This window comes from Spinacia oleracea, chromosome 3 (genome assembly GCF_020520425.1).
Source record: "Spinacia oleracea cultivar Varoflay chromosome 3, BTI_SOV_V1, whole genome shotgun sequence".
Classification (NCBI taxonomy): Eukaryota; Viridiplantae; Streptophyta; class Magnoliopsida; order Caryophyllales; family Amaranthaceae; genus Spinacia; species Spinacia oleracea.
In genome coordinates, this window is record NC_079489.1 from 125,891,109 (window position 1) to 125,901,794 (window position 10,686).

At 30.2% G+C, this 10,686-nt stretch overlaps 1 protein-coding gene across 1 annotated transcript; it reads right to left on the bottom strand.

Annotated features, from left to right (window-relative positions):
- Positions 1-7,739: 7,739 nt before the first annotated feature.
- Positions 7,740-10,611, bottom strand: LOC110778535 (uncharacterized). Its single transcript, XM_021983084.2, has 4 exons — positions 10,217-10,611; positions 9,552-9,855; positions 8,690-8,740; positions 7,740-8,328 (listed from the first exon to the last, which is right to left on the bottom strand). The coding sequence occupies exons 1-4, from the start codon at positions 10,507-10,509 to the stop codon at positions 7,924-7,926; spliced, it is 1,053 nt and encodes a 350-aa protein (XP_021838776.1). The 5' UTR covers positions 10,510-10,611; the 3' UTR covers positions 7,740-7,923.
- Between the last annotated feature and the right edge of the window lie 75 nt (positions 10,612-10,686).

Sequence of the window (10,686 nt, forward strand, 5' to 3'; positions counted from 1 at the left end):
AGCCGCGAATAATACATTTTTTGACCCCATTACCCAATAAACTTTCGTCCATCGCCGCCCACTTGGAGCGGATGCACAAGGAGATCTCCCAAAAAAACCCGCCCCACAAACAATCTGACATCCCTATATTCGATAAATAATCCAATTTTTATTACGAAGTTTCAAAATTGATTTTATTAGTTATAATATTGAAAAATATATATTTAAAAGTGACATACATTATTAGGATTGGCCGGGTGAGTATTCTTAAATTCGATCAATTCATACTCGTCCCATCACCAAGGTGGTTACATATTATCCTTATACCCATCCACTAAATATCTCTTCTTGTTAGTCAACATTAGTCAATCATCTATGTTTAACTTTGTCGCCAGACCAATCTAAAATCCAAACTCTCCCCATCATCAGGTGTGATTCACCATTTACATATATAAATTTTGCACGAAATCTAGTGATATTGCAATCATTTACATTAATACATAAAAAGTATTTTGTTATTGCAAACATATTAATAATAAGGAAGCTTAATCATCTGAATCTTATGACTTTGGACATAGTTGATTACGATATATTAGTCAAAACTTCAATCAACATGCACTTAAGACTTCAATAATATAAGCGAATAAATTATTATCCGTGTTCCATATAAAAATATTACGATAATGAGACCTATAAAATGTTTAAGACAACCTTGTTAAATACATTAAATCAATAGTTAACTTTTATTATGCATATCCGTATTCATTATATGACACAAATTATTAAAATATTGATAGTATTATAATAATATAATGGATAGTCTAAGTTAAATTATTATAAGATTTTCTATATTAAAGGAACGTTCGAACATATCCGTACTAAGTATATGACACAATTTCTAAACAAAACTTGATAGCACTTACAATTAGTCATTATTTATGTTATAAGAAAGGCAATCATAGAGTGACATTTGCCATCTCTACATCGATTTGTCTCTCTTTTAGTATAGTACGAAGTATATAGATTTAAATTAAGAAATTTATGGACATGAGTAAATAAGTAATTCGTTTAATCAATTATTACCATAAGTAAATAGAAGATTTTGGGTAAAATATATACAAATTATGTTAAATGTTTTGTATGTTAGTCACCATTCACCAATATTATAAAAGAGGCAAATAAGAGCGGCATTTGTTAGCTCCACATCAAATTACCATATATATTTTTGTTAAAATTTGACTAAAATATAAGTCATTTGTCAGCCTAAAATATTTGGCGGAGCATTTTTAAGTAGAGAGGATTATGTGTTAGTCGCGCATCATTTTTCTTGTTTACGACTTCTTCCATCTTTTTTGGATAAACAACTTTATTTTCACGGTTGTTAAAAATAAATTCAACTATTAATATCTTAAATTATCATTTTGTAAAACTTATATAAAAAAAATAGTAGTATTATGTAAGTATTTAGAAAAATCCAACAAAATTCTACGGAGTACATGACTATTTTCATCATAAAATGTACATAGTCATGACAGTTATAATTATCGCATTTAGTTGTTAAAATGTTATAGAGTACTATTGTAATTTTTTTTAATACATTCTTATTCATACTTGATTGATTTTCTAATTTATTTGTATTCAAATTATGTAAGTACGAAATACAAATAAATAAACTACTTTTAATTTTTTTTATAAAAGTCATACTACGTACTCAGTACAATGAATTAAATTTTTATAAAAATATAATCTCATATTGGTTATATTTGTTTCCAAATATAAAAAAGATAATCTTATTATTCTTATATTGGTTATATTTGTTGCCAAATATAAAAAGATTTATAATTTTAAAAAAAATTCTCTATATATAGATTGAAATCTTTTTTATTTTAAGGAAAAGAGAATAAAATATTTTTTCAAGGTAAAAGTTAACAAGATAATTATAGCATCAAGTATTTTATTTATTTTTAATTCTTTTTAATATTTATAAGAGAGGCCAATCAATGAGTGACATTTGTCATCACCACATTGATTTCCTCTCTTTTAATATATTATATAGATTGTATTCTTAAAAACATGAGAAAACATCTAATTCATTCCATTTTTATAATGTTTTGAATGAAGCAAGTAAATATTACAGGTTAATAAATAAGGAATATATATCACACAAAAAATTGATTAATTAGTCGCTGATAAGTAAGGAAAATAACAAAATAATATTTTCTTAACTAGCGCCCTAGGGGCGCTCGTTAGCATTTGCCTAATTAATATTTTAAAACATATGCTTCGTATACCAAGAATCCATAATACCACCTGTCATTTTTTTTTGGTAAAACCATCATGAATATTTATCATTTTCACTCCTCGTCCTCATCCTTAATTCTCTTAAAATTAATTTTATTTGTTTCTCATTCCAAAGTTATGGTCTATTCAACTTATTTTGTCTAAACTTATGTTATATGGGAAAAAAAAAATTATTTTGTCTGAAATAAACTTATCATGTATCCTTTATTATAATATAGTCAATACAACCAAAATTTTTAATTAAGAAATACATGCAATAAAAACTAGTCTTGTTATATACGTGGAAAAAAAAGTTAGAGGATTGCTCTGCTTTGTTCGGCTTTTTGAATTATTTTAAATAAAATAAGTCGAATAGAATGGAGTTTAAGTTCAAAAGCTTTTGTTTTACGTATGTTCTTTCTTTTTCTCTTTTTTTTCTTTATAAGATATTATTTTATTGTTTACCTATTTTTTGTTGATGTTTATAGAAAAGTGTTTCCTAAATCCAGGCATCGAAGGTGTTATTGGCATATAGGAAAAAACACTATCGTAAACATCAAAGGTGTTATGGCTAAGAAGGTTTCAAACGCCGATTTAATTATGTTCTGTAATATACTAACACAATTGCTGATCGAACAATATTAGAATAGGTAATTTATTTTTTCTTAAATAGACTTTATACTACTTTATATGTTCATTTGTTCGCCTTATTCCTTTTATATGTTCTTTTATTCATGTTACTTGTTCTTTTTAAAACTGAAATCCTGATGTTCTTTATGTCATTATATGTATATCTTTTTTATAACTTGTACTCATGGCTGATTGTTCTTTTTTGTTTGTTCATTTTTGTGTTAGACATGTGTTCTTTTTGTATGTTGTAAGATGTTCTTTTAAATTGTTTCCTTGTGCTCTTTTTCTTTGTCTTATTGTTTTGTGTCTTTCTTTTGTTCTTTTTCAGTCTGATGGTGATTACAAATGTGGTTCACATTCATGTTTAGAGATGATATGTAATTTGAAAGAGAAATGGTGTCCTGCATGTAACAAAGAATATTTTTATGAGGTGTTTTGTCTCCTCAAAGGAATGAGTCTACAAACCATTTTATTTCTAGGAGGTTGCATAAAATCAATGGTTTATGTAATTTTTATAACTATTTATTGGATGTAATTTCTGAATGGAGAATAAGGAGAATACTGGATATCATTATAGTTCTTCTACGGGTAATAAGTATTATGCATGTGCGGATAACATGTTATGTTTGCATGCACGAAAGTGTATATTATTGCAATATATTTGATGTTTGAGCAACAATTCATCAAAGCATTGGGTTTGATGAGCCAACTGATTCACTTGAGTTTCCTGTTTATGAGTATATTATTAGACATCTTGTGAAGGACTTCATCAAACACACTCTCAATTTCATGAGCAAGAGATGGTTGTTGATTGTACTTGCAAGTCATTGAAGAAATACCATTCTTTGTTCTAATATTCTTAGAGTGATTATTGTCCATAATTAATGTTGAAAAGTTTAGATATATTATGAAGAGATAGACCAAAGAAACAATGTGTACAATTGTTGTGGAAGGGGAAGATAGATATAATGAAGTAAGTGTTGTTTTTGCTTCGGTTTAGAGGGTGAAAACCATAAGGAATTGCATCAAAGTGATAAATAAAGCTCAACACTGCCGGGAAAATTATTGATTTGGGTGTGTTGGATATGTCAACTAAAGTAAAGGAGTACATTAGTGGAGTTGAAGGGGTTGGAATTCATCAAATAAGATTGTACGTAATGAAACTCTATCTGATGTTGAACCTTCTGCAGAGCCAGTTGTGCGGGAGGTTGTGAAACCTATTGTAGAGCAAGTTATTCCAAGAGTGATTATAAATCCACCAAAAAGAGAGAGAAAAAAAAAGAAGAATAAGAAAGGGAGTCAGAGGGGTAACAAGGGGAATGTTAGGCCAAAAGGAATTGTTGAGAAGCATCGCAATAAACTTCGAGGTTAGGACAAGAAGAGAGAAAGACATGTTGAAAGTTCGATAGAGGAAACCCAGTCGTTATTTATGTTCTTTTTAGTCATGCATATGTTCATTTTGTTTACGTTCTTTGTTCTTTTTGTACATAATTGTTCATTCCCTTTTTGATGATGTATTATGTTGGTATTCTTTTGTCTCCATCAATATGTTCCTCTTTTTCTCTGATTGTTCATTCACTTTGACAGCGGAGCCAGAAAATTTTAATTTGGGGGGGCCAAATATACAACGATGTAAGTTATACAAAATATATTCATATCCTTTCTAGAACAAAAACAATATGACGTGCTCAAAATATACTCTTGAATTCTTTCTTTTACCTTTAAAATAATTTGTTAAAGTTGGCCATAAAAATAAAGTTGTCAAAACAAAGAATTGAAACAATTTTGTTTTAAATTAAAACATAATAAACCATAAATGAAAGAAGAATATGAAAGTAAAAACAAAAGAAAGAATAGACAACTAAAATTATCCATGTTCTTTTATTTTATTCCGTAGATTTTACGTGCTACCGGTGTTTTGGCACAATCGACATCTTCAAATGTTGATTTTCAATACATTTTATGATATGGTAATATCTATCTGTACTAATCTATTACTATATACTAAAAGAGACACCAGGAATGACACGTGTCATTTCCCGGTGAAAATTTTTCCCGCCAAAAACTCTTTCCTAAAAAGACATATTTATTTTATTTATTTTTTATTTTCTCTCCTTTTGTATAAATGTTTACATATGGAAAAAAGTATAGGATTATGGAATATGTCATTATTAAAATTTTGGTAAAATTTTAGTCAAACTGTCATGTCAATAATAGAAATATTCTTACTCGATACTTTGGTCAAATTAGCATATTAAATATATCAAATATTTTAGTCAGATCATCATATTAAACATATAAAATATATAATACGTAGTAAGTTAAAATATGATAAAATGAGTACATTCGAGATTATTAATTACGCAATATATTTAAGGGATAAATAATTCAATTAAAATTTTTACAAAAAAGATAGTTAAATAATAATTTTTAAATATCCGTGCGTGCACGGGACCTAATCTAGTATATTAAAAAGCGTTCTTAAGAATGTATACGTGTCACGTATACCTATCCTCATTACGCCACGTCACCACTAATTAGCACTAGACCTCTTTGTTAAAAGTTACACTTCCTACCATCTTAGCCAACCACAACTTATGTTACATCTTTCTACATAAACATATATATTCTTTTGATGTTAAATAATACATTAAATAAAAGTAAATGCAAAAAAGAAGGAAAAAAAAGATAATGATTACTTAATTTATAAATGTCCCGTTATTACTTTTCTAGCTTAAGCCTCCAAAACAAAAAAACACAAAACGGTGTAATAAATCAACTAATTTTGAAGAAAAGTATCCAACTTTGTTTTGATTTTCGAATGTGGGGTTTCATATTTGGGAAAGTTGTTGATCGGCCACTAATCTTGTGTCACCACTGTAATTCGATGTCATTTGATGTCGACGAAGCTCCATCTATATGTGCACATATTTGAAAAATAAATAAACCAGAATAAAAGTAAGAAACCGGGGCAACGCCCGAGCCACACACTAGTTTCTTTTTATTAAGTGTTCTTTTTATGTCATTTTATGCTCTTTTGATTCTCATCCACGTTCTTTTATTTTCCATAGATTTTCACGTGCTGCTGGTGTTTGGCTCAATCAACATCTTCAAATGTAGACTTTTAAGTGCATAATATGGTGAGTTTTTTTTTTTAGTTCTAGTACAATATTATAAAACATGTCTTAACAATACTTTTATGTTTCATAGAATAGTTTACACAATTAATTTTGAATGTTTCAATTTTATTTTATTTGTTGTTTTTGGTATATCAAGTTTGTTCGTAAATTAGTATAATCAAAAGCAGAATCAAATTTACGAAAAAAAGCAAACCTTAACGGTCAAAGGAACAATTAAAACCTTTAAAAGTTTTTTTTTTACTTGACGGGCCTTCAAAAGTATATTATATTGATGTATCACAATTCTTGCTCACCACATTAACTACAGATTTATCATACTCACATTAATGTTAAGTGCAATCAGTTGAACTTCTAATTTATACTATTATTAAATTTCTAAGGCAAATAATGTCACGTTGCCATGAGTCACTGTGATTTGCAAGTGAAATGATGATGTGCCATGACATATATGCACACAAGCATTATTCAAATTTATGATCACAAAAAATGTTAGTATCAATGTTTAAACCCTTGACCTCTCATTCATAATGTAAAGTTTTAACCATCTCCACAATGTTATAACATATGACTTTAAAGTAATAAAAAAAGACAAAATTCATTCTTAATAAATATTAAAACTTTAATGCCCAATATATATTTGAATAATAATTAACCTATTATAATTTGTTACTTAACCTTTCTCAATTACTCATATCATACTTAAAAAGAAAATGATTGTCACACTAATCCGTATTTCTTTAGCTATTACAATTGTGTTTTTCCAAAAGTATATACTTTTATTATTTAATTTATAATAATTAATACTTTAAGAAATTTATTATGTTTATATATAAGTGAATAAAAAAAAGGAAAGTTTATGTTTTACCACCTAAAAAATCCTAATTTGTATTTTACCAACTTAAAATCTCAAACTTTTGTTTTAGCACTTAAATAAAAAAAAAAAAAATCCATTTACCACCTTTTAACGGTTAAGTTAACGGCACCGTTAGTGAAGCTCACAAATTAAGCTTCTCCCAATTTTTTATCCAATTTATGCGATTTTGTTCTTTACGTACTCCTCCTTCTCATTCAACTTTTTACCTTATTCTTTACTCCTCTTCAATTCTCACCACCCATTTTTTCACTTTAAATCTCCAAATGAATAAATTACAAACTTATATTATACAACATGCTTAAAATCATCGTGGAATTTTATGAGGGAAATGCCATGCTAGCCGTTGAAGTGGGTCCAATAACGATTTAGTTAACTATGCTATTAAAATGTGATAAAGCGATATTTTAATTTATTTTTAGGTGGTAAAATAAAAGTTTGAGATTTTTAGGTGGAAAAACACAAATTTGGAATTTTCTTAGGCGGCAAAACACAAAAAACCAAGAAAAAAAATAAAGTTTTATACGAAGTACCAATCAAGTAAGACTTGAAAAAAAATAAAGTGTACGAACTTAAGGATTATTCTGGAAACCCTCATATATTTAGAGGACATTCTGTAATATGACAACAAATTAAAAAAAAAAAATCATTAACCGGGCAAAGACCGAATAACAAAAAACAATAAAATTCGGGGCATCGCCCGAGTCACTAACTAGTTGTTTACAAAATAACAAAGTACTATCTCAAAAGAACATTAATTAACAATAGTACATCTAATTGTTTTCAAAAGAACAAACCCTAACAGTCAAAAGAACAATATTAAAAGGAAATTGAACAAGGAAACTAAATTACCATGAAATAAATTTCCTTAATATTGTGCATAAGCGCGCTGTTTAGCATGAAGAGATCTGGATAGAGTTTATTCCTACATGATCAGCATGAGGAGATACTAATCCTACACAATTAGTTAACTTTTTTTTACTTGAAAAGAAGGCACCAAATCCTAGAAAGTTGCATCTGAAATCAAGTCTGGGTGTTCTCTAACTCAGATTGCAGCATAAACATAAATATTCCACCTGCCACTGCAACATTAAGAGACTCAGAATTATTAGCCATCGGTATGCTTACCAGTTCACAGAACTGTCTCGCTTTCTCTGTAAGGCCGCTACCCTCGCTGCCTAAAACCAAACATAATGGTGTATCATCAAGAGATTGTGCAAGTTTCGGGGACAACTTATGAACAGGTTTGAGTCCGTTGCTACTATCAGGATGACCAGCAAGTATCTTCACTTTAACTTCATTGCAAAAGGCTTCAACGTGTGCCCAATTTCCAGAAACGAGAGGAAGCTGAAATGGTGCACCTCTGCTTGCCCTGAGTGCCTTCTCATTGAAAGGATCACAGCATCCAGGAAGCAGGAAAACACCATTCTGATAAACATGAATACAATTGTTTACATCTGTTCTTCTATATGATAATGTTGTACGTAGTCGTTCAAAAGTACATCTACAATCTAATCAAAGAATAAGAATCTGAATACTGCATATATATGTTCAGGTAAATTGGAAATCTTAAAATGATAAAAACCAGGTTGATTCTTCAATTTCATTCCTTTGGCAGACCAACGATGAAAATTATTCATGACTAGCAACTACTAAAAGCGTGCAAAAGATGTTAATAACGATAGTGTGCACTGTGCATTAGACAGTTAGACACTTATTCTTTACAACTATTAACCTTTCACAAATATGATGTAAAGCGAGAAGCACTAGAGGATCAGAACTTCCTTACCCATTTGAAAGCCAGGGCTGATCTAAGCAATGTGCCGAGATTTCCTGGGTCCTGCATCAACCATCAAGTCACAAGAGTTCAGATCACAATGTCGTTCAACTGAGAGAAAACTGCACGTAATACTTGATAGATTGAGACCATTCAGGAAAACATAAGGATACACACCAAGCCAACTAGAGGCATTAATACTTCGTATTAAGATCATAAACTGGTCAACTTAGTAAGATGTTTGATAGATTTGAAAAGGCAGGAGTATAAAGAAAGAAAACAATAACACTGGGAAAGTGGTCAGAGTTCTCACAAATTATTGAAAGAGGATTCCTTTCAGTAGGATAGGAAAGCTAAGTTGGGTTTTCACTATTGTAGTGTATCATATGGAGTAGTATTTTTAAGGACATCCCTCTTTTTATTTTTAATCTCCACAAAATAAATCATATGGGTGATTGTCACTAGATGCATGTACTATTACAAAATTTACAATGGTGTAGAAAACCTCAATCCATGAATGAACTCGGGATTCCTGGATTGGGTTTGATAGGAATTACTCCTTAATCTCGGTCCTATACCAGATTCACATCAAGAAACACTGGAAATTCAACAATTCATGCACAAATATGGCTCTCCAAAATCACAGTTCAGTAGTAATTCATTTTGAGATTGGACCAGTTAGAAACTTAAGAGTCAGTTCAAGTCTTGATAAATGATTCTAGTCGAAAATAATGATTTTATAAATAATTCACCAGGAAAAAGAGGTGAAATTAACTTTTTAAGAAGGATGCATTGCTGATCTTTCAAAGACTCCAAGAGCAACAAGAAGGTTCCCTAGTATCCTAACTAATAAGGAGAAGCATCAAAGTAAAACCTGGATCCCTTCAAGGACTAGAATTCGATGAGTGCCGGAACAACGAAACCAACGTATACAATCCATCTCGAGATGATTATCATTCAAAGTCATAAAACAATTAGGCATCTTCATGAGAGCTATAACTTCAATTGATTCAGTTGATTGAACCCCAGAAAGCTTTTTCATCACCAAAGAGCTCACATACACTCTATCCCCTGGAATATCACTTATTCCTTCAGGAATCTCAGCTTTATCAAGCAAGAATAGACATTCTATTGGCATTTGTTGCACTTGTTTCAAGTTATAAAACTCATGAATTTCCCTGTACACAAAAAGTCAGCAAATTCCCCACAAGAATTAGGCCACTATAAATGGTCTAATTTGAACATAATTTACTCCATTTACCAGTCACAAATCATTCCCCCTTAATTACAAAGAAAATAACAAATTAATCATATAAAAAATTCTGGCAAAAAGCTGTAAACCCAGATTAATCAAACTCCATTAAATGGAGAATTCACTCGTAATAGGAACAAATTGAATAAAATTAGAAACACCCGTTTCAAAACTTGCAAATTTGAAGCCAAATTCAACCAAACCCAGGAAATAAAAACATGATTTACAAAGAATTACACCCCTAGAAAACAGAGGAAATCTTACAATTAATTGAAGAAGAAGAAGACCTGATAAGGGTAGTGCCAACGACGAGAGCAGAACCATGAGAGTGACGATAAGACGAGCTTTGGCGAAGCTTAACGCAGTGCTTCACAAATGGGTTTGAAGTGCTGGTGATGGATTTGTCAGTGGGTAGTAAACGAGTTGACTCAGTGAGTAAGGAATTTCTGCCATTGTTAAATTTATGACAGGATTTTATTCCTTGTATTCTGGTTTGGTAATTTGGTGTTTTAAGATTAGGGGTTACTCCTGGAGGCCTGTAGGAAGTGGAATACCAGTGTGAGTTTGCGCATTGCATCATTGCATGTTTTGCATCAATTCCAAATCCAATGTTCTATGTTCCCTCTAGTTATGTACGAAATATATTCATGATTTCATGGTAAGGTAAGTTGTAGAGTTCATACCAAAATTAATTGACGAGGTGGATTTTGTATACTCGTTGTGACGTTTCTGCTAGTCTGATCCAAAAAATAAATCG

Excerpts from the sequence above, each read along its gene's own strand:
- LOC110778535 (XM_021983084.2), bottom strand. The coding sequence starts at position 10,509 with ATGATGCAATGCGCAAACTCACACTGGTATTCCACTTCCTACAGGCCT. Across the intron at positions 9,856-10,216 it reads GTTGGCACTACCCTTATCAG|GGAAATTCATGAGTTTTATA; the intron begins GTCTTCTTCTTC and ends TTTTGTGTACAG. Across the intron at positions 8,329-8,689 it reads CAGCCCTGGCTTTCAAATGG|AATGGTGTTTTCCTGCTTCC; the intron begins GTAAGGAAGTTC and ends CATGTTTATCAG.